The sequence below is a fragment of the Callospermophilus lateralis genome, chromosome 3 (assembly GCF_048772815.1).
Source record: "Callospermophilus lateralis isolate mCalLat2 chromosome 3, mCalLat2.hap1, whole genome shotgun sequence".
NCBI lineage: Eukaryota > Metazoa > Chordata > Mammalia > Rodentia > Sciuridae > Callospermophilus > Callospermophilus lateralis.
This window is the reverse complement of record NC_135307.1, coordinates 62,730,626-62,754,868: the sequence shown is the minus strand read 5'-3', so window position 1 is coordinate 62,754,868 and position 24,243 is coordinate 62,730,626. Positions and strand designations below refer to the sequence as shown.

The following is a 24,243-nucleotide window of genomic DNA, read 5'->3' as shown; positions in this document are numbered from 1 at the left end:
AAGTTAAAAGTATCTGTTTTTCTTATGATACTCTGTATTTTCAAGCACACTTCTACAAACTATTATATATGTTGTTATTTTAGGTAGTCCATAAATGTTTGTGAAAAACTAATAACGGAGTGTTCAGCACCTGGAGCACTGATCTCTTCCAGGCCAAGTAAGACAGAACAAGAGGATATAAGAAGTTTAGCTACATTGAATTCTTTTGTAGAGATTCTTGTGCTGATAGTCCTAAGATCAATTGTGGTAAAGATTTCTGGAGAGGCTTAATTAAGACTTTCTGTGGAATAGGGGAGTGCCGCTATGTTACCATCTCCACATGATAAGAGACCACCATTCTGAATCTTTGATCCCCAAAGCCAGCCAACTAGCAAGGGATTTTAAATCTATTAAAGAATAAATAAGTGGATAAAATAAATCAGGTTCTTAGTACTACTACTTCAGCCATGTTCAGCAGTTCTGGGCCTATCATGACAACCTATGGATTAATCTAGGATGCTTCAACTCACAACAGAATCTGGTGTATATTAACTTTGTGGTTTTATTAGACTGCAGTGTATAACTGAAAGAAGACATGTGATTTTAATTTTGGAGGTGTAAGGGAATTGATAGTCAGTAAACACCATTAGCTTGCTCAAAGGGACTTGATTTATGACATTGATAACATTTTCAATTACATTGTGCTGAGCAAGAGTTCACTGCTTGGATTTGAAAATTCCTAAGTGGAGAGTGTGATGTCCTGGAGAGAGAATTATTAAAATATGTAAATATGGCTTAAAATGTTTAAGGAATTTAATGAAGTTTGCTAATGGGGTTGTTTGGGGGATTTTTTTTCTTTTTTTTTTTTTTTGTACCAGGGATTGAACCCAGGGGTGCTTAACCATCCAGCCACCACCCCCAGACCTTTTTTATTTTTTGAGACAGGGTATTATGGTTTGAATATGAAGTGTCCCCCAAAAGCTCACATGAGACATTGCAAGAAGGTTCAGAGAATAATTGAGTTATAAGTCTTAACCCAATTGTTGTGGTGTAAACTAATCAATAAAATCAGTAAGAATCTAAGTTACAGGTTATAGATTAGTGAAAAATATAGATTATAGATATAAGATTTTGATAAGTGAGATAAGACAATTATAAAGCAAGAAACGGCATAGACAGGTCTTCTATAAAAAAAACCTGTAGCATGACCCATTTCTGAGAAACAGAAATGAAAGCTGTCTTCTTTTAAAAAATTGATTTTCTGTACTTTGTACCCCACAGAATGTACCCAACTCAGGAGATGGTGGTGGTCATGGTGAGCTACATTCTGGGTTTTGAGTACAGTCATGGGTCTACATGACTTTAAAATAGATTATTGTCCCTGCTCAGCTGAAACTCAGGATAAGGTTGTCTAACGCTTGTTTGGAACCGAGATGCAGTTAAGCTAACTGCTTTTTTTTTAGCTTCTGTAACTTGCTTGCTTGCATGACACTGAGAAAAGCCCTGGAGTTGTGATTTTTGGTCCTTAAATTCCCAAGACACAGGCCAGGAAATTGCTGCTCTCCCACAGAGCATCAGTCTCTACAGGTGGGGAGACATCCCTGGCCAGGTAAATAAAGCTCTCTTTTGTTTGAATTCAGACTTACAGTATTTTCTGAGGCGGCTCCCCATAACATCTCGGAGGCCCCAGCGAGATGAAAGAGATATTTCTCTTCTCATAGGTAGGAGAATGCTCAGAACCACCCAGGAGACCTGGTGGGCCGGAGACAACCTGGGGAAGGCCCCAGGTCCTCTCCTCATCGGCTCCTGCCAAACCTGCAAACTGCTTATTTGAGAGCACTTGCAATTTGCACTTGTGACCGGGAAAGAAAAACTTAACTCGGTTTGTGTGAAGCCACAGTCTGGGGACATCAGGGAAGGCTGGACGCAGCACCTACCTCCCAGTCCAGGGAAGCAGCAAGGTGTCACTCAGTGGCCCATCTGGGGCTAAAGACCCCGGGGGTTGGAAACTCCATCTAAATCTCTGGTCAGTTAGGTTTGTCTGTTGTGTGTCTCATTGTTAGTCTCAGTCTCATTATGAGCAAAATCGGTCCACTTCATGTTCATTTTGTACACTTCTTAAATGTCTTCTTGTCTAACTTTAAAGAGTTTTCAGAGAAAACAACTAATTATAAAACATCATGTAATGTTTCCTCTCTCAGAAAACTTTGTGAATTAGCCTGGCCAGCCTTTAAAGTCAGATGGCCCCCAAAAGGGGACCACTGGCCTCTCCACCACCTATCGAATTCAGTCATCTCCGGGCGGCCTGGCCATCCAGATCAGTTGCCCTATACAAAGGTTTGAATTGAAATCCTCCTAAAAGAGCCAAGATGGTTAAGATTTTTGCCTTACAGGAACAGCTAAGAAAAACAAAACTGAAACTGTATGGCTAACAAAACCTTCCTCCCTGAAGAAACAGGTCCTACAAGAGAGCTCTGAGGACCAGGATCTTCCTCCTCCGGATCCCTCTGTCCCTCAGGCACGGAGTTCCCCCTCGATGCCTAAGCCTTCCCATCCTATATCCAACTCTTTCTCTCCTACTCTGGTCCCCACACTTCCCCTCCATCAGACTCCCCCTACCACATCGGGAGAAAACAGAAAGCCCTTTCATAACACATGTTCCTTTTTCTACAAGTGATTTCTCTGTTAAAATCAGAAGTCCCAAAACTTCTCTCGGTGTTGATGGCCAACCCGCTGATGATCCAACTCATGTGGAACTCATTTTCCCTTCAGTTCATCCCAGTTGGACAGGTAAGGAGGTGACTGACCAGTGCCACCAGGCTCCAGAAAACCCACCAAACTGGCAAAGGTAAGCGAGACAATTCAAGGCCCAGATGAGCCCCTGGTGGCTTTCCTGGAGCGCCTTCCCAAGGCTCATCCTGTGTACGCACTGATGGACCCAGAGGCTCCAGAAACAGAGGGCTCTTAACATTACTTTTGTGACTCAATAGGCCCCAGATATTAGGAGAAAGTTAGAGACAGAAGGATTTGAGGGAAAGATGCTGTCAAAATTGGTAAAATAGCCCAAAGTGTCTACAATAGTAGAGGAACCCCCCCCCCCAAAGAAAAACAAGCTAAAAGGTTGACAAGAGTCAAGGTGACAGCTGTGTAAGAATCTCAAGGTGCCTAAGGCCTCAAGCTCCTGGACAACAACCCCAAGAGCTCCACTCCCTAAACAACAGCAGCCCCCAGGAATGGAAACTGAAGGGCCAATTTCTAATGAGAACTGACTTAAAAAGGGACAATAACTCACTAGTTCCTTGCAAAGCCAAAATGCCCCTATCCCCTATTGGGCAGAAACTTGCTACAAAAATTGTAAGCTACCATTTCTTTCCAGAAAGGCACAGCCAATCTGTCATTTAGAGGCCCAGAAGCTATTATATACTTGTCCAATTGAGGAAAAATACCTGCTCTTAACAAAAAGACACCCATACCTCATCTTTCAGTTTCCTCACAAGATTTAAAAAAAAAAAAAAAAATCCCAGGGGTTTGGGCAGAAACCAGCCACCTATTACAGTGCAGCTCACCAGCACTGCCACCCCTGTGCAGATCCGATAGTATCCTATCAGACTAGAAGCTAAACAGTCTCCTGATTCCCTGTCAAGCAGCCTGGAACACGCCATTGCTGCTTGTCCAGAAACCTGAGACAAAGGACTACCGACAGGTACAAGACTTAAGAAAAATCAACAAGAGAGTGGAAATTATTCATTCCACGGTACCAAATTCCTACACTCTTCTCAGTTCACTGCCTCCTTCTCACCAAGTCTACACTATCCTGGACCTCAGAGATGCCTTCTTCAGCTTGCCACTGGCCAAGGTAAGCCAACCAATTTTTATTTCTAAATGGCAGACCCAGAAAGGAGATTTTTCAGGACAATTGACTAAGACACAGATGCCACAGGGAGTTTAAAATCTCTCCAACTCTATTTGACGAGGCCCTAAGCAGGGACCTCACGGCTTACAGGCAGCAACACCCCGAGACTGTACTTTTACAATATGTAAATGATCTCCTGACAGCAACCAAAACTAGGACTAAATGTGAACAGCCAACCAGAGATTTGTTAAAAACCTTAAAAACCTTGGGGTACCAGGTGTCAGCTAAAAAGACCCAAATGTGTACCTCATCAGTCACTTTCTTGGGCTATAACCTAAAAGAAGGAAAAAGGAGTCTGTCACAGGACAAAATCAAAGCAAACATGCAGATTCCTCGCCCCAAGACTAATCATCAGGTGCAAAAATTCCTCAGGGCCGTTGGGTATTTCCGCCTTTGGATCCTTGGTTTTTCTGAACTAGTCCAAGCCCTGTATGTTAGTACAGGAGGAAAAGAAGAATTTTTTTACTTAGACTGAGAAAGAACAAGAGACATATTTAGTCTCTGCACCTGCATTGGCCCTCCCAGATGTTCTAAAGCCATCCCAACTGTTTGAACATGAAGTTAGGGGAATAGCAAAAGGGATGCTTACTCAGACTTTGAGGCCACGAAAATGATGAGTGGCATATCTATCCAAAAGACTGCAGGAGGATGGCCAAACTGCCTCCAAGCCATCACTACCACAGCAATCCTGGTTAAGGAAGCAGAAAAGCTTACACTGGGACAAGATTTACAGGTGATAGCCCCACATGCTGTGGTAACCTTGCTCGGAGCCCTCCAGAGCGCTGGCTCTCCAACACTCACATCACCCAATACAGGCCCTTTTTCCAAATCAGTCCAGAATAAAGTTCCTAAAAACCTCAGCTTTAAACCCAGCCACCCTTCTTCCTGATGAAGATCCCTCCGAGTCCCTGCACAACTGCCAGGAAATCTTGGAGTTGCTCCAAAATGTCCAGCTAGACCTGACGGACACACCTTGGCCAGAATCAGATGAGACACTCTACACTGATGGCAGCAACTACATCCAAATTGGAATCAGGTATGCAGGGGCGGCTATAATTACCTTAAATAAAATTATCTGGGCTCAAGTTCTGGGACATGGAAATTCTGCACAAAAGGCAGAACTAATGGCACGTACCCAGGCTCTCAGACCCGACAAAGGAAAGACTGTTAATATCTGTATTGACAGTAGGTATGCCTTTGTTACTTTTCAGGTACATGGAGGTCTCTATAAAGAGAAAGGACTATTAACTTCAAGAGGAAAAGATATCAAACATGCTGAAGTAGCTTTGCTAAAAAGCCCTCTGGTTACCAGAGAAAGTGGCTACCATACATTACAGAGGCCACCAAAACACAGAGACACCAGAGGCAAACGGAACTCCTTTGCTGACAAAATAGCTAAAAAGATGGCTCTAAAACCAGTGGGGACTTACAGATCTTGCCTGTATTGCCTAACCATTTGTTGCCCACTTCCCCCATGTATATAGAACAAAAGAAAGCCCTAGGAAAAACCTTAAAAATGACTGAGGACCAAAACAGATGCAAGATTCTACTGGACAAAAGAATCCTGATGCCGGAAACATTGGAAAAAACTGTTAATTAAGCAATTACATCAAGGAACCCAAATGGGTAATACTAAAATGGCTAAATTGTTGCAAAAAGATTTTTACATTCCTAAGATAACTCAGTTAACAAGACAAGTTTCTTCCAGGTGCCAGACTTATGCTCAAAAAAAAAAAAAAATCCCAATCCAAAGGTAAGCCAATTTACAGGAACCAGACTGCAGGTGGTGGGTGTGGGGAGGATAGACTTCACTGAAATAAAACCTGGACAATATGCTTATAAGTATTTACTGGCACTCATGGGACACATATTCCAGATAAATTGAGATATTTCCTACCAAGACAGAGACAGCAACTATTACAGTTATGAAACTTATTCAGGAGATAGTTCTCTGATTTGGCCTCCCAATAGCCATGGGGTCCAATAACAGCCCAGCTTTCATAGCTCAGATAACTCAAAATTGATCCAAGGCCGTTGAGATTAAATGGGACCTACATTGTCTATATAGGCCCCAGAGTTCAGGACAAGTAAAGAGGATAAATAAAACTGTAAAAGACACCCTTACTAATTGCATTGGTGCAGTCTGGATGAGCCTCCTTCTTCCCTTTGCTCTAAGACCACCCTCGCTGGTCCTATACTGATGGCAGCAGCTACATCCAAAATGGAATCAGATATATGGGGGTGGTAGTTACTTTAAATAAAATTATCTGGGCTCAAGTTCTGGGACATGGAACTTCTGCACAAAAGGCAGAACTAATGGCACTTACCCAGGCTAAAAGATAAAAAACTAAAATAAGTAACTACTCACTTCTTAAGTCCTTATAGGCTCTCCAGCAAGCCTCTCACCAGATTCAGGCTTTAACAAAAAGCCTGACAGCCAGTTGCAAGAGAGACCTTCACTTACCCACTCCAGCAGAGCCATCATCCATTTACCTTAGAACCTTGCTGGCACAGACCCTTTCCGGTCATCCTAACACCCCTACTGCTGTAAAAGTCACCAGAAAACAACACTGGATTCATCACTCCCAAATCAAGAAGACAGCTCCAACAGAAGATCCACCTGGAAAACCGACAATGAACAGTACTCTTGATTTTTACCTTCTGTTCTGTTTCACTTTCAGGCATGCATGCTGCACACAGCTCTACTCAGAAACTCTTGAGGCCAGAAAATGACAGGGAGCCTGCTTCTAAAAGACAGTCGCTGATCAAATGACTACCAAGCTGCTAGTCCTTAGAAAATATAATTATGACATGGTAAACTTAGATAAAGCTAAACTTAAATAAATCAATGATTTGATTTAGTCTCATAAAGCTAGTGGGGAATGTTGTGGTGTAAACTAATCAATAAAATCAGTAAGGATGTTAAGTTAAAGGTTAAAAATTAGTAAAAAATACAGATTATAGATATAAAATTTTGATAAGATAAGGCAACTATAAAGCAAGAGCTGTCATAGACAGGCCTAAGACTCCATTTTGCTGCCTTCTGTTAAAAACAAACAAACAAACAAACAAACAAACTGTTGCATGACCCATTTCTGAGAAACAAAAACAAAAGCTGTTTTCTTTTAAAAAACTGTTTTTCTGTACTTTGTACCCCACAGAATGTACCCAACTCAGGAGATGGTGGTGGTCATGGTGAGCTACATTCTGGGTTTGAGTACAGTCATGGGTCTACATGACTTTATTAAAATAGATTATCGCCCCTGTTCATCTGAAATCAGGTTAAGATTATTTAACACTTGTTCCGACCCAAGACATGGTTAAGCTAACTGCTATTTTTAGCTTCCTTGCATGACACTGAGAAAAGCAACTGAGTTGTGGTTTTTCGTCCTTAAATTCCCAAGACACAGGCCAGGAAATTGCTGTTCTCCCATAGAACATCAGTCTCTCTGGGTAGGAGTCAGTCCCTGGCCAGGTAAATAAAAGCTCTCTTTTGTTTGAGTTCAGACTTAAAAGCATTTTCTGAGGAGGCTCCCCATAACAATCAGTGAATTAATCCCCTGATAGGGATTAACTGAATGGTAATTGAAGTGGTAGGGTGTGGTTGGAGGAGTTGGGAATTGGGGTGGTGGCTTTGGGGTACATATTTGTTTTAGGCAAAGTGGAGACCTCTTTCTGGTTCCTGATCATCATGTAAGCTGTTTCCCTCTGCCACACTCTTCCACCATGATGTTCTGCCTCACCCCAAGCCCCAAGGATTGGAGCTGGCCTTCCATGGACTAAGACCTCTGAAACCATGAGTCCCTCAAATTTTTCCTCCCCTAAAATTGTCAGATCCTTTAGTCACAGCAGCAAAATAGCTGACTAAAATACAGGGTTTCAATAACTGCTGAGGGCCTCACTAAATTGCTGAGGCTGGCTTTGAATTTGCAATCCTCCTGCCTTAGCCTCCCAAGTTGCTGGGATTACAGGTGTGTGCTACCATACCCAGCCAGGAGATGAGTAAGAAGAAAACGGAAAAAGCTGGAGCAAACCATCTAGGAGTCTTATTAAAAATGCAAATTTTGATCCAGTATGACCAGATTTTGATCCAGTATGGCCTGAGATTTTGCATTTCCAACAAGCTCCCAGGTGATACCAGACAGCTGCTGTCCGTGGGCCTTGGTGTGCTGAGGACTTAACTCTAGGTCTCACATATGCTAAGCAAGTATTCTACCACTGTGCTATACACCCTAGCCCTTTGTGGGACAATTTGAATAGGAAGGGGTAATTCTGAGGTGACTCTAGCTGTACCCTGTAGAAAAAACAAAAGGAGTCAGGGATGTCACATAGCTATATGATGCTATAGAGAACAAAGGAAGATGGGGCTTATCATCTGGGAGTGCCCCACACATTCTTGATCTTATTTTTAACTTCTGTGAGGAAACCACCTTTTCCTTTTCTAAATGAAGAAACTGAAGTGTTTTAGTCAAAAACACATCAGAGGTAAGTACAGGTGTGTACAGGTGCCCCTCACCATCTCTAAACACCCCCATATTTCCAGAAAACAGCAAGCAAGGAGCAAAGAGACATCATGGGAGCGTTGTTTTAATATGGTCTGTGCCAAGCAATATCAAAGTTGTCCATAATCTCCAAGTTTGTCTATTTTTGATAGCAATATTAAATTCTTTTTAAAAAAGTATGCACTGACAAAGAGGCTAGCCACACCTCTGAGGAGATTTAAAAATCAGAAGCCACATAAATTATCTTCCTTAAAAAACAGCCATTTCAAAAGATTTTCTTTAATATCATAAAATATTTTCATGGACAAGTGAGCTAGCAAACACACATGCACCAATGTGTCTTTGACAAGAGTACCCCCTCCCCCCACCCCCCACCAAGAGGACATGAGATTGGAGAAATGAATACAGCAGATGAAACAGATAGAAGAAGAAAAAAAATCAGTAAAAGAATGGAATAAAACTTTGTGCTTGGTTATTTTCCTATGTCACAACAAAACAAAAACATTTTGGTGCAAATAGTTAATTTTTCCTCTTTTCCATTTAAGTCTGGTGGAGAAAAAAATACTTTTTCTATAATAAAATATGTAATTTTTTGTTTTTTTTTTTAACTTTTTAACATAACTTTTTTTTTTTTCCTTTTTTGCAGAAAATAATTTTGTAAACTGTCACTTCGCGGGCAGGGAGGTTCAAGGCCGTGTGGTCCCAGCTTGCTCCGTTGGAGGCTGAGAGCTGAAACCAAACTCGGGCAGGAGATGGGGGCAGCGGAGGTGCAGGGCGGGGTGCGCACGGCGGGGGGCCGAGGGGGCTGGGATGGGTTAGAGGTCACTCTCGCCATACAGTGCCGTGGAGAAGGACATGTAGTCCAGAGCACCGGGCACGGAGTCTGGGCCGTTGTAGGGGGCCATTCGTGCGATGCAGTACTCGGCCTGGTCGGGCGGCAGCTCTCGGCGCAGTTCGTCACCTGTGATGTAGTTCTGCAGAGAGAGCGTGGTCAGGTGCCGCAAAGCCAGTTGGCCGTAAAGCAGTATGGTGCGGCATAGCACAGCAGGGCCGCAAAACCCTGTGGCTGTAAACTTTCCTGTAACCTTAGGTAACCTAGGCCATCCCCGTTTACACTCCCTCCTAGTTCTTTTGGATCTATACATATAAATCCAAACATACATCCACACATACACACTCTGTATATGTATATATTCACCTAATATATTTTAAAAATCACTTCATATTTTCCGCTTCTGTATCTACTTTAGCCTCTTTCCAAACTAATTCCACATTTTAATTACACTAATAATCTTCTCATGTATCACACTACTAGTCTGCAATAATCCCATGCTGGAGCAATGTCAACAGGTACTCTGCCTGAACACAGAGATTCCTGAGGGATCCCATACCCACTTAATTGGGCTCTCTGGAAAATCTCAACCAGAGAGTTAAATTTTAAGGAGACCTCCAGCAGATTAAGATGAGCATCCAGTTTGGGTATCCCTGCCAGACCGCATTTAAAATCTATCTGGCTGTCTTAACCATCTTCAAAAGTATGACCCTTACCCCATTCTAGCCAGCTGTCAGCGTTGGTCTTTGCCTTCACCCTGCCCCTCTTGTGTGCCTGTGATAGGTCTGCTCAGAAGCTGTCTTTTCTAGAACATTAGAGGGATCTGTGGCTCTGACAGATCCCTTCAGTTCTCTGGTCTAAAGATGGCTGTGGGTCTGAGTGACATGGGGGGTTCACCGATGATCATTTCAGATGGCTAAGACCTGGACTGGGCTTCTGGTCTCTGCATACAGATAGCCCCTCCCACTTTTCCAATGCTAAGTGGGGCATGACAGGGGACCCAGATTTGGAAACCTGAAGCAGGCCACTGCTCAAGAGTAGAAAAATGAGAGGCATGCTTCCTTCTTATACCCCATCCCCTTATCTTGCTTCCCACCTATATTCCATACCTGTGCCCAGCAGGGCATAAGGGTGAAATCCCAGGGATTCTCAGATAGAGTTCCATTGTTCAACCACATACCCCAACCCATTCTACTACCTTCCACCACCTTCCACCCTCCGTAATCTCATCACAATGTGCAGGAATCCCTCACTGATATGTAGTGCTCCTGGAAGGGGACTCTTTAAACTAATGCGTTGTCCTAACACCTTTGCTGAGCCCCAGGCATTGCAAAAAGGGGTAGAGGTACAAGTAACCAGAAGCATAATGGGGTCCTGGAGAAAGGGGCAATGAGGTATTCACATCCCACCCCATCCCTCCAGATCAGATCCAGGCAGTGCCTGCCACCCAGCATGGTGCCCACACCATAGTAGACTCACCTTGTCTCCAGCCAGGATCTTGAAGGAAGCCATGACCTGGTCTGCTGTATCCGTGTCAGCCGTCTCTCGGGACATGAAGTCAATGAAGGCCTGGAATGTCACTACCCCCAGGCGGTTGGGGTCCACGATGCTCATGATGCGGGCAAATTCTGCCTCTCCCTGGAGGAAACAGTCAACCCAGGCCTGTCAGCCCATGGCCTGCTGAGAATATATCAGATGGACCTCAAATCCCTGGGGGATCAGAATAGCCTATGGCTGGAAGAGGAGGGTACAGCAGTCCCATGACCTTAACCTGGGTCACACTAAGGGTATGACAGGGTCTCAACACTCAACAGTGGAGACCCAGCTCTGGGCTTCCCACCCGCTACATGTGTCTGGGTTCTCCCTGGAGAAAATAATGCTGGTATTCATTATAATGACAATACCATTAACAAAGGCTAATTCACAGAGCATATACTATATGCCTGGCACTATTCTAAATGCTTTTAGATATTTTAGTTCATTTAAGACTCTCTAGAACCATATAGAATCTTATTATGTCCATTGTACAGATGAGAAATCTGAGGTCCAGACAGAACTAAGTGGCTTTCCCAAGGCCATGTAGCCAGTGAGTAGGGAGCTAGTATTTGAACTCAGACAGGCGCTCTCTCTCTACCACACTGTATTTTCTAAGTACCAGCCTTATGTTAGGTTCCCTCATTTCATCTTTACAACAGTCCTATGGGGTTCCCTTTACTTCATCTGAGGCCACAAGCTAGTAATGGAGGAGCAGGGATTTACTTCTAAGTTCATGGTTTCTACCCCAGCCCTCACCCTTGCTGGGAAGCCCATGGGCTCTGCACTTTGCGCCATGGCCAGAAGTTACTTAACTGCCCAGCAAAACACCCTGCCCTGCTTAGAACCCTAGACAAGGGAGGGCATGCTAAGAAGGTTACAGAGAGACCTGGGACTATGGTAGAGCGGTGGCAGGCCTCAATGGAGCCATCATCAGGGCAGGGGAAGAAATCGAAAGCTCCAGGCCTCATGTGAGATGAACCAGGGCCAACCCAAAACCCTGAATGTCCAAACCACAATATTTCCTGCCTGTCTTAGGGTCAGCCCAGTTCTCCATAGGAGTGAAAAAGCTGGTCTCCACAGTAAGTACCAGAGACTAGCCAGTCTAGAGACAGCAGTGAGAATGCCCGGGCCTCCCAGCCCATACAGCTTCCATGGCTGGGCCTTGCTTTCAAGGACTGGGGATTTGAGTTTCCTCTGAGAAGGGCAGTCTTAGGCTCAGGGCTTAGGCCTGCATTGCTAGAACTTGGTTTCTCCAGCCAGCTAGCTGCCTCCTCCTGCCAGGGCAGGCCAAAGCCTGGCAGACAGAGGGTGGGGTTTACGTTACCATGTTGTAACCCATGGAGATAAGGCAGGCGCGGAAATCATCCGTGTCCATCATGCCTGTCTTCTTCTGTGGGGCAGTGGCACCAAGATACAGGAGGCAGAGACAGGTGGAAGAAGGAAGGGCCAGCCAGGGGCCAGGAAGACAGGGTATAGACAGCCAGAGAAGAGGGTAAGGTTTATGGTTTGCGGGTCAGGAAGGAACAGAGAGGAGGAACATGTCCGGGAAAAATGTCCACATAAAAGAGAAAAGGAGAGAGGGATGCAAAATCCATCCACAGAATGAAGAGCGGCGAGGAGGTGAATGTGGGCCCCAGCAGGTTCCCACAGACGACAACCAAGGGCAGAGGGCAGAGAGGTGGAAGGAGAAGCCCGACACAGAACAGGCATGGATGGCAGGAGAGGACGAGGCCCATGGCCCACGGGAAGGGGTCAGGGAGATCCAGACAGAGAGAGAAGAGAAAAAGGAGAAACGTGTTATTTCTCGCCCCGGAGGCCACCCCTGAGCGTGCTCCATGCAGGAGGCGAGTACCTGGGGGTCGTTGCCAATGTCATAGCCCAAGCTGATGAGGCAGGCTTTGAACTCCTCAGGACCCAGCGTGCCGGAGTGATCCTAGGGCCGTGGTGCGCCAGGCAGCCAGCCATGCGGTGCCAGGGAGGTGAAGGCCGTGAGGGTGGGGGTGGGCCATGCCCCAGTGGAGGGTGGTGTATGGGGAGACACAGGGACAAAGGCATGCGATGGAGAGGGTGGAGGTGGAGAGGCAGGGGAGAGGGAAGATAAAAGTGCACATAGTTAGACACACGGATGATGTTCCAGAGGGGCCCAGTCTCTGGCACACGCAGCCCTGCTCTGTGAAGCAGGGCAGGAGGGGCGCAGGAGTGAAAAGCTCCCCCAGGAGTGCCCCAAGCCACCCAGGTCTCCCCCAGGCTCCTCCCACCCAGGTGCCTGGAGGGCAGGAAGCAGGCAGGGTGGTGGACAGCAACTGACCCCATGCTTCCCCCACCATTGTGGCTGCCCCAAGCCCCAGGGCACTGGGAAGGGGCAGCCCACTGTACGCTTGGCCTGTCCTGGGGCTGAGATGAAAACCCAGGACAGAGGACTCCAACATCCCCAGTAAAGGATCCCAAAGGCAGCAGGTTGGGGTAGGAAGGAGTCTCTTCTCTGTCCCCTGAGGCAGAGGTGAGGGTCGGTTCCCACAGCCAGGGGCAGCAGGCCTTCATTTGAGACTCTGGCAGCCTCGCTGTGAGGGTTGATTCCTCATGGTAGGAGAGCGAGGGCCAGGGGTCAAGGGTCTTCTCCCCACCTTCAACAAGAGCACTCTCTCCAGGAAAGCAGGGAGGCTTAGGGGACGTCACAACAGACTTGCCAAGGCAGGCTCCGTGAGGCACACGAGTCGGGCCAGGCTGGCGGAGCTTCCTCCTCTCCCTGCTCCTCACCCGCCCGGGAACCAGGCCCTGAATAGTGGCCCACACCCTGGGCAGTGCCCTCCAGGGCCCTAGGTCAGGGGCTGGGGGCAGCTCTAAATGAGTGAGGAGTGGGGCTCTCACCCGGTCAAAGTGGTTGAAAGAGGCCCGGAACTCATTCATCTGCTCCTGGCTGATGCCCTTGGCATCTCGTGTCAGGATCTGGTTTTCCACCTCGTTGATGGTCCTGGCGATGGTGGTGAGCAGCTGCTCCCAGCCCACGCGGATATGCTGCAGTGGGCAAGAGGCTTGTCAGCAAAAGGGGCTCCAGGGCCTCATGAATCTCAGTGGAGATTCCCCAGGCCTGGGCTGTCCCTCCCTATTCCTCCTCTCCACTCTTGAAAACAGTCAAAGAAATCAAACTGGGCCTTCTGTCTGCAGTCACAGTATCACCAGAGGGAGAAGAACTGAGACAAGGACAACCTATCAGGACACAAGACTCTAGAGAATGAAGGGGACATGGTGCTGGCCTCTGTCTGGGACAGCAAGAAGACCAGGCTTGGCAGTGGGGCCGGTTGGGGAAGGAAAGCAGACTTGACACGGGAAAGATTAAACTGGGTGATTCCCTGAACCTAACCCCACCACACACAAACACGTGCACGTGCTCGTACACACTTCACAGTCAACACAAGTGCCGTTATGTGCCACAGGAGTACCTTCTGATCAGCAACAGGCCAAATAAACAAAGGCGGTCCCAGCAGTCACCTAGTGATGGTGTGGCCGTCTTAGTTTGTGTAAGCATCCTCTATGATGTGCACATAGGAGGAAACTGCCTAACAACATGCTTCTCAGAATGTCAGTCATTTGAAGCTGGTGCCCAGGCCAGTGTCTGGAGCCCACCAGTATCAGATTCGCTGGGAGTGCTTATTAAAAATTTAGATGCCCTTGGGGCTGGGGCTCAGTGGTAGAGGGCGTTGCCTAACATGATTCCTGGAACCACATAAAAATAAACAAAGGTATTGTGTCCATCTACAACTAAAAAAAAAAAAAAAAAATAGATGCCCAAGTTCCATCCCAGAATGAGAAAGCAAATTCCAGAGATAAAGCCAAGAAATATACACTCCCCAAAAGTTCCCTGGATCATCCAGAAGGCATTGCAGATTGAAGATGGGGAGCTTCAAGGGCAAAGAGACGTGAGCACTTATCCTGCTAGTATGACCAGACTCCTTGGGAGGGGGTTAACTGCTCCTCAGCCCACCCCAGCCCAGGTGGAGGACAGAAGGGGACCTGCAGCTCTGACCCACTCACCTCCATGGTGTAGTTGGTGTGCTTGTTGTCAAAGATGAGAGCCTCCTGGATCAGCTGGTGGTCACCTTCCAGCTGGTCAATCTTTGGCTTGTAGTTGACAATGCTCTTCTCGTATTGTCGCAGGTGGCTGAGCTGGTCCTCCAGGGTCCCATGCATTTCAATGGAGATCCTCCCAATCTCCTGCTCATCCAGAAGGAGGTACCTTGTCAGCTTGCCCCACCCTTCACTCATGGAGTGGGGACTGAGCTCTCAAGGTCATTTACGTTAACTACCAGGAAGATTCTCAGTTCCCATCCCAGGCCTAGGGAGGCCAGCACTGGTGATCACTACACATTTAATGTGATGTTCCTTGGTATGGAAAGAGCATCGTAAAGTTGTGAAATAAGCATTACCATCGGATGAAATCTCAGGTACCTGTCAGCCTCAGGACAGGGCTGCACAGTCAGTTGGTGACCTAAACATTCACTCCTTCGCTTTCTTTTCAAATCCTCTTCCCAAGCCTCATTATTAACCACTGACCATCTCAGGGATCCTCTCAGTGTCCCCTGAGCCAGGTCCTCCCCAGTGGCCACCGTTCCTGCTCTTTTGCCTCCTAGGCTGCCTGCCCAGCCCTCTTGAGCCTCCATCAGCACCTCAAAGGACCAGACCTAATGTCCACATCTACATTTGCCTGTCTTCACTCACATCAGCCGACCTCGCTGTGAAAGCATTCTCGGACCATTCAGTTCAGTCCTGCCAATATTCCCTGAGCATTTACTAAGTACCATGTGCTGGAGGAGGGGAAGATACACACACGAACATGAACTTCAAATGGTCTCTGCCCTCAAGGAGCTCAGAGACCACGCTCTAGCCAAGTGGTGCACTTTCCCCACTAATGAGCCCACATAATTCCCCCCCCAAATCTACACTTGATTAGAGACAGCTCAGCTTGCTTTCTGGGCAGATCACCCTCTTTGACTGAGCCTGTTGCCAGGGGAGCAGCAATGGAGGAAGGGGTGGCCCAGCCAAAGAGGAAAGCCATAGGGCTGAAGCTGACCCAGGTGTTCAGGAGCTGGTGGTCCTTTGGGACTGCCATATGCAGCTCTGTAGTGTGTGCTTACTCCCAGATCAGACACTGGGATAGAGCCCATCTGCCTTCCCTGCACAGCAGCAGAACAACTGTGGACTCAGTCTTCAGTTCTCCATGGGTCCTGCCCAAGAGGAAGCAGGCCGCCTGCCTGGCAGGGATGGTGCGGGGAAGCCCCCAGCTTCTTACAACAGGACCCACCTCCATCTTGGTCTGGATCCAGGGCCCGATGATGTTGGCCTGGGCCCCAAACTGCTTGCGTAGCCTCTCGTTGTGCTGCTGGCGGGCATGTTCCTCGGTCAGAGCTTGGTCCCTCCGCGGCACAAGCTGCCGCACCTGGGGTGGAGACAACCGTGGGATGTCAGGGGTGGGTCAGGACAAGGACAGCAGTCAAGGTGTTGACCTGTTCCAGAAATTCACTCACTATGCGGACAAATAATGAATGTTCACTATGAAACAATAAAAATGAATCAAGGAAAATCAGTCAGCCAGGCCCTTCAACTCACGTGGTCCCATTTGCCATTGATCTCCTGAGGCGTGATGGTTGTGTAGGGGTTGGTGCCTGCCATGTTGACGTGGTAGGTCTGGACGATCTTGGACACCTCGTTGTGGATGCCCAGGATGGCCAGGCGCTCCTTGTCAGCATCAGGGAGGGTGGCCTTGAACTGCTCGTGGGCTGTAGTCAGTCCCTAGACAGACATGAGGATGCAGGATCAGTACAGACATTCAGTGGGGGCTGGTGTGTCCCTTGGACTAGACGAGTGAAGGGAGCCCTAGAAGTCCCAGGACAGAGGCAGGTAGAAGGGCCAAGGGAGACCTGGAGGCATCTCGGCCACTTTGGTGGCTAAGAATCAGGAAGGCAGGATGGCCACAGGAAGGGGAAGGCAGAGCTTCCATCAAAGCCATGGCTGCACCTAAGAGACTGGTGAGGCTGTCCAAACCTCTCTGGGGCATTCAACACCCCTCAAATCAAGGACAATGGGGACCCCTGAGCTCTGCTCTCCAGGTGACCTCCCTCAACAATAGCTCCCTCAGCTCTCTGCAAACCCTTTTGAATCTAATACTTTGCAGTTATATAGCAGATAGAGGAAGATGTGAATTATGCAATGAGCTCCAAGATAAATATTATAGTACAAATCAAGGCTCAGGATAAATAATATATAACAGAAGCTTTTTTTTTTTTTTTTTTTGGTGGTACCAGGGATTTTTCCAGGTACCTCCAAGCTACATCCCCAGCCCTGTTTTTTATTTCATTTTGAGACAGGATCTCACTAAATTATCAAGGCTGGCCTCAAACTTACAATCCTCCTGCTTTAGCCTCACAAGTTGCTGCAATTACAGGCATCTACCTGAAGCTACTTTTTGTGTACAAAAATGAAGGGTAGGGGGTTGAGAAAAACATATAAATGAATATACTTGTTTGTGTATGCAGAAATATTTTGCTTACCTCTGGGGAGGGGAAATGGGGGGTTAGGGGACAGGAGCAGATGGTAGACCTTATCATACACCCTTTTACTTTGGGATGTTATAGCATGTACACATATTCTCTGGTCAAAATAAATGAAATGCAAAGTTTCAGATCTATGGAATCTTGGGATGCTCTTCCTCATCAACCCTACAGGGCAGGCCCAGGGAGTGGGACCTACAGAGTCATGGGTCAGGAGCAGCAGGGGGAGAGGTCTCTGGAGAGGGGATGTGGCCTACCTGGATCTCCTCAATGGTGTGCACGATGAAGGTGTCCTGCAGGTCCTCCATGGCGCCCTCCATCCAGTTGTTGAAGGGTGCGGCTCGCTTGGCATACTCTAGGTACAGCTGGTCAATGGTCTCCAGTAGCTTCTCCGTCCGCTGGGAGTGCCGAATGGGGTGGGGGGCGGGGTGTTTAGCAGAGGGATGCCCAGAGAGCCCTCACCCCCACCGAGATTTTCCTGGAGAGCCCTAAGGGGTCCCAGTCTAGAAGCAAGGGACTGAGCCAGGCAAAAAGAACAGGCTGTCCCTAGGTGGATGGGCCACCTCTCGCTGGAATCACCTGGCCTGGCCCCCAGAGAATCCGACCCGCAAAACAGGAAAGTTCTCAAATGGCTGAGGTTGGGTCCTTCAGTGAACTCAACTGGGAGGATGAGATAGAGTTGAGGTCAGAGAGGAAGCATTTCCACAGACAGCCCAGGGTGGAGAAGTCTGGGGAAACCATAGCCGTTTAAAGCAAAGGGAACCAAGGAGGAGGAAGGTTACCCAGAAGGTAACCAAGGAGGAGGAAGGTTACCCAGAGCCGCAGACCATGTTCTACCTCTAAGCTCCTCACCTCTAGAGCTTCCCTCCGCTTCTGAGTTAGAGCTCCCAGATTGTCCCACTGGTCACAGATCTTTTGGCAGCGAGCATTGACACTGGGTGAGTCGTAATAGTCGAGCTCACTGGGGAGAAGAGACGAGGAAGTCAGGTGAGGTCGGTTAATTTGGGGGCTACTCTTCCTCCTCCTGCAGCTGGGAGTACCAGTGGTGCTGGAGAGTCAGGGGTGCCCCCTTCTGCAGACTTTCCAGTACCCTTCTCACTTCCTTGGCCTCAGAAGACTTCAGGCAGGAGATCAAAGGCCAGTCCCCCTCTCCAGTGGCCCCGCCCCAACCAAAGCAAGAAATGATAACTTCCTTGACCTCAGTGCCCGATGGCAGGGAGCCACCAAGGACCAAGGAGACAGCTCAGCACTCAGAACCAAGGTTGGGTCACCCTCTGGCCCCATATTAGTGACAGATGAGGACCAAAGGCCTATCACAGGAAGGGAATAGTCCAGGGCTCCTTCCCCAACAGGAGGCATTCCTTGCCTTCTGTATGGACTCCCTCCACACCTAGGCACCATCTGTACTCCTCCCTCATGTCCCCCATCCACCTGGCACTCCCACAGCAGCTGTTTCAGGGCACAAAAGGATGAGGGTAACCGGGGCAGGCCTACTTGAGCTCCTGTGCGATGGCCGCTATCTGCTCCACGCGGTCCTGGTGGGCAGCCAGGTCGCTCTCGAAGGCCTCGTGCTTCTTGAGCAGGGCCTTGATCTCAGACAGGGTGGCCGTCTCATAATCCTTCTGCCGCAGCATGGCCTCTTTGCCTGGGTTGAGAGAAAGGGGTGCTCGGCTGAGCAAGAGATGGCGAGCAGGGTAGGGGGCATCTTCTTGGTCCCAGGCATTCCTCCCTTGGGCCCAAGCAACTCCACTGGAGGTGTGCACCACACAGCAATCCGCGGTGTGAGAAAGCGGAGGTGCCGCCAGAACAACTACGGGGAACAACTAGGAACGTCAACCCTCCGCAGTCTCTTAGAAGTCTGCTTACAACAGCACCCGCGGGACCTTATGAGCAATAAGGGGTGGAATACTGTCAGGGGTGGAAAGAAAGTGAATCAGCTAGGCCACTGAAATTTCACCTTTCCCAATGCTCTTTTTTTTTTTTGGCACTGGGGAGTGGACCTAGGGGCCCTTTTTTTTTTTGTATTTTATTTAGAGACAGAGTCTCACTGAGTTGCTTAAGGCCTCGCTAAGTTGCTAAGGCTGACTTTGAACTCATGATCCTCCTGCCTCAGCCTCCTGAGCCGCTGGGATTATAGGTATGTGCCACTATACCCAGCCCAATGTTCCTTCCATGAATGCAAGCTTGTTTGATTTTGAAGCTTTCTGGATGCCTATATATCAGAATGACTTAGGAGCCTACTTATTTACTCCTATCCAGTTTTTCCTTATATGGACATTATATTAAGACACTGGGCAAAAATTGTTTTCTGCTTTTCAAATATTTAGCAGCACATGATCAGAATTTCTCCTGTGGCTCCACAATCTTCCCATGTCCCGTAGTCCCTCAGTGTCCAGGTGGGATTTTCCAGGATCCCTTGCAAACACCAAAACTGGCAGATGCTCAAGTCCTTTATATAAGATGGTGTAGTATTTGCATATAACCTACGCACATCATCCTGTACACTTTAATTTTTTTATATTTATTTTTGTTGGGTTTGGGTGGTATTGGGGATTGAGCCCAGGGACTGGTGCATGCTCTAGACAAGCCTCTATTTTTATTTCATTTCAAGACGTTTCCCTAAGTTGCCCAGGCTGGCCTCCAGCTTGTGATCCTCCTGCCTCAGCCTCCCAAGGAGCGGGATTGCAGATGCACAGCTTCTCCTGTATATTTAAAATGATCTCTAGATTGCTTGTAATAACTAATACAATGCAAATGCTATGCAAATGGTCATTATGTTGTATCATTTAGGGTGCAGTACAGATGAAATTCATTTTTGTTTTCAACATCCCAACCCACAGTTGGTCAAATCCTCAGATGCAGAAACCATGCCACAGAGGGCAGCCTGTGCCACCCCACCCGCCCAGTTGAGGAACCATTCACGGCCCTGCTGTGGGCATGAGGGCGAGATGCACTGTGGTAGATGTCTCACCACAAAAGCCTGCAGGCCTGATTTCCTGAGGTTCAGGGTTGATTCCTTAGTCTCAAGAAATGCAACTCCCAGGTTAGACTGCAATTAATTAAGTCATTGGGTGTGAATGCAGATAGCCAAACTGCTTTCCCTAGAGGTTATGCTGGCTCGCCAATGGGGCCATCCTTGCCTGTGTCATGGCTGTGAGCTGTTTCTTGACCCAGGAGAGGATACTAGCAGCAAGCAGGTGAATCAGTGCCCTCTCCACCATCCCCTTCTACTCAGAACTTGCCCATGCACGCGCTTCCCACAGGGAGGTACACCCACACCCCTTAGCTGAGTCTAGCTCACTCCTAGCCCCTGCATCAAGCCAGGCTACTCTACTCCCAAATGGCCACAGAGTGTGGCTCTCCTTATTCATTTCTAGTCTGAGAAGCACAAAAAAGGGCTGAAAGGGGGAGTCTTAGGGCTTTGAGCTCTGCCAGTCCACAGGTCTGCCCAGGGGCGTCAGCTGATAAGACCTGCAGGGCAGGAGAGGCAGCCATCCCTCCCTCCAACCCCCCAAGTATGACTGTCTCTTCAGAGTTAACCTCGGCCACTCATGAGTAGACTCCAGACGTGGTTCCAAGTACCTCACGGTCAAAGAAAGGGGGTCATACATGTTCTAAGGCAAAGGCCAGGAAAGAGAAAGAGGGAAGGACCCAGAGGGAAAAAATGTCAAGAGCTGCTCTTTACTGAATGTACTCTACCCGCTGGGCCCTGAACCAGGTGGAAAATGTAAGCCTCACAGACACCCTAGGAAGAGGTTTCACCAGGTTGACTAGTGTCACCCTCTCCACTCATGTCACTCCAGAACCCCTGAATTTGGAAATAGGGATTGTGCAGATATAAGCAAGGTAAGATGAGGTTAAACTGATTTAAGGTCTTTACTAGGAAAAGGAGCAATTCAGTCTCAGAGACACAGAGAAGAGAAGCCCCGTGAGGATGCAGGCAGGGTCCAGAGGACACAGCGACAAGGCAAGGGATGTCAGGGATGGCTGGCCTCCACTAGAAGCTGGGAAGCAGCACAGAACATTCTGTGCAGGGTACCAACCCTGCTGACACTTCAGTTTAGGACTCCTGGCCTCCTGAACCGTGAGGATGAATTTCTGTTGCTTTAAGCCACCAAGTGTGTGGTGACTCATTACAGCAGCAAAGGAATCCAACACAGGAGGGCACACCATCCCCTGTATTTTACAGGTTCGGGAACAGACCAAGGTTAAGGCACCAATTCTAACTTCTAACTTCCAAGGGGCAGAGTCAGGGTTCAAACCCACTCAGTGACTCAGGGGAGGAAAAACAATGACAGTGACAAGAACAATTACAAACTAGCATTTAGATAGCACTGTACTATGTCAGGAACTCCTGTCAGTACTGCCCATGCCCTTGTTGATTTACTTCTCCCCTATCAGGTTGGAACTGTTATTTTACAGATGAGGAAACCAAAAGGCTAATGAACTTGCCCAGTGCCAGAGCACCAGTACAAGATAGGACTAGCAAGACAAGGTGCCGCAGTCTGGCTGGGCACAATTCAGGAGCCACTTATCAAAAGAAACGAACTTTATTTTTAGAACACACGCCACACCACAGAGCTCCTCAGGAAAAACCTTCAGAGCCCAACTGCCACCACTGGCTTCCCACAAGCCTCTCAACCTCCCCCACTTCTCCTGCTCTTGAGGCCTATTGGCTGGGTCGCGTGGGCGGAGCCAAAAAAGTCCCCCAGTGAGCAGCTCTGTGGTCTGAAAGGGCAGGGAAACAGCCCAATGAGCATCATCGCAGAGGAGCCAATCAGTTGGCAGCTAGAAGTTTGCTGGGGCCGCTGTGAGCCAATCATCAGCTGGCAGCTGGAAGTTTGCTGGGGCCCCTTTTGGCTGTGGCTCTCAACATCTCCCCCTCTCTGTTTAAACAACAAGCATGTGGCTTAGGGACCATGCTTGCCTTAGGTTGTCCAATACTACAAGAAGGAAGGAGCCAGGGCTGGTGGCCAGGTGGGAGAGTTGCAAAGCCAGAACATCTGGGGAGGTGGGGCTGGGGGGGCCTCACCATCCGTCCAGGCCTCGTGGATGGAGGCCTTCTGCCGGAACTTCTCCGCCAGGTGGTCCAGCCGCTCCAGCCTCCGGATCTCATTCAGCAGCCACTCCTCATAGCCCTTCTCTGCCTGCTCCAGGCAGCCCCAGGCATTGTTGATGTCCTGCAGGGATAGGAGGCACAGGGTCAGGACCTGACCTGGGCCTGGACCCCAGCCCTCTGGGACTCCTACAGCTGCTCCATGTCTTCCAAGAGGAACCTCTTCCCAATCTTTGTCCCACACCCACCCCAGCCAGCCATCCCAGCCCACCTCCACATAAGCCACCCAGCCACAGGGCTTCTGAGCATGAAGTCCTGTAGGATAAGAGCTCAAAGCCCTCCCTGCCCAGTCTGGCTTCCCACAGGACTGTGGTCAATCACAGAGGTATTCAAGGCCAGTCAGGGAACCAGAACAACGATGAATGAGGCAAGCAGGCACTGGGGCCACCCCACCGCCACCACCACATTCCTGGATTCAGGCCTCTGGGCTCTGGGCAGTAGCCTGGGTGACCCAGCCCAAGGTTCTGAGAGGGGCAGCTGCTGAGTACAAGCACACACATCTTTTCAGACAGGGCCACCTCTACTGTCAGTGCAAGGACACCCAGGTGAGCACACTTGGGGCTGAACCTGGCCTATGCCCCCAGGGCCAGGCTGCATCTGTCCCACCCAGGGCAATTTTTCAGCTTTGCAAGAGCACCCCAATTAGGCCAACAGCTGCTCTCCCTAAAAGCTACTGAATCAGACCTGGAACCCAAAAGAAGGCTGTAGTTTTCCACACTGCACATAATATCAAAAAGTTGTAGTGTTTTGTTTTGTATTAAGGATTGAATCCAGGGGTACTTTACTACTGAGTTATATCCCCAGTCCTTTTTATTTTTTATTTTGAAATAGGATCTCACTAAGGTGCTGAGGCAGGTCTTAAATTTTCAATCCCCCTGCCTCAGCCTCCCAAGCTGTTGGGATCATAGGCGTGTACCTCCATGCTCTCAGCTCCTATATAGCTTTAAGATTTACCTAAAAATCATATTCATATATAAAGACTAAACAATTCTTTCCGAATTTTTTTAAAAACATTGATAATGGGTAATGGGATCATGAATAATTTCTTTTTTTTAATTTTACTTAATATCCTACCTTAAAAAAATCTACTTATTAAAAAATTAACATTTTTATTAAAGTTATTAAAGTTCCATGAAAGTAAAAAAAAAAAAATTAACTTGTGGCTTGGTCCAACATTTCCAAGGACATTCTATTTACAGAATGATTTGCGGGTGGTGGGGGGCTAGTGGTGCCAGGGAGGTCAGGGGTGGATGCTCAGCCTCTGGAAAGGCTAACCTGATCTGGGTTAGCAGAAGCAGCTGTCCCCTGAACTTGGGCTGGAGCCTGGGTGGGAATCTAGAAGGGAGCACTGTGGATAGGTAGAAAACAACCCACCCCACGGTGCTGCATGGGCCCTAATAGAAGTGGCTGGGGGCTCCCGGCTGCTCACCGAGACCATCCTGCCCTCGGAGGGCATGAAGGCGGGCCGGTTGCTGAGGCGCAGCTTGGTCTGCAGGGTGTTGAAGTTGATCTCCAGCTGGCACTTCTCCTGCACCTTGGGCGGCTTGTGCAGGCGCCGGTAGTCGCGGAAGTCCTCCAGCTTCTGCTGCATGGCGTGCATGGTGTTCTCGGGCACCCGGTTCTCCAGCCAGGGGATGGTGCGGCGGATCCACTCCAGCAGCTGGAGGGAGAGAGTGGAGGCCCTGGGGCTGAGGATGCTGGGAGGGGCTAAGGATGCTGGGAGCAGGAGTGCCTACTCCCTTCGCAGGGCAAAGGGTCTCTCCCCACAGCACAGTCCTTCCCTACTACCATCCTTGGGCATTCCCAGGCCTTGAGGCCAG

General features: G+C 48.4%; 1 protein-coding gene across 3 annotated transcripts in view; it reads right to left on the bottom strand.

The window, feature by feature from the left end:
- Positions 1-8,783: 8,783 nt before the first annotated feature.
- Actn1 (actinin alpha 1) overlaps positions 8,784-24,243 on the bottom strand; it is a 93,944-nt gene continuing 78,484 nt past the window's right edge. Inside the window, exons 10-22 of one of the 3 annotated variants that reach the window (XM_076850325.2) lie at positions 23,853-24,083; positions 22,340-22,487; positions 18,802-18,952; positions 18,160-18,268; positions 17,565-17,705; positions 16,367-16,549; positions 16,062-16,196; positions 14,795-14,974; positions 13,631-13,777; positions 12,615-12,695; positions 12,087-12,152; positions 10,706-10,864; positions 8,784-9,368 (exon numbers count right to left, since the gene is read on the bottom strand). In XM_076850325.2, coding sequence (XP_076706440.1) covers positions 9,210-9,368; positions 10,706-10,864; positions 12,087-12,152; positions 12,615-12,695; positions 13,631-13,777; positions 14,795-14,974; positions 16,062-16,196; positions 16,367-16,549; positions 17,565-17,705; positions 18,160-18,268; positions 18,802-18,952; positions 22,340-22,487; positions 23,853-24,083 — 1,890 coding nt within the window. In that variant the 3' untranslated portion in view covers positions 8,784-9,209. The remainder of the gene's footprint in view (positions 9,369-10,705; positions 10,865-12,086; positions 12,153-12,614; positions 12,696-13,630; positions 13,778-14,794; positions 14,975-16,061; positions 16,197-16,366; positions 16,550-17,564; positions 17,706-18,159; positions 18,269-18,801; positions 18,953-22,339; positions 22,488-23,852; positions 24,084-24,243) is intronic. The other 2 variants (XM_076850323.2, XM_076850324.2) reach the window with 2 other exon arrangements.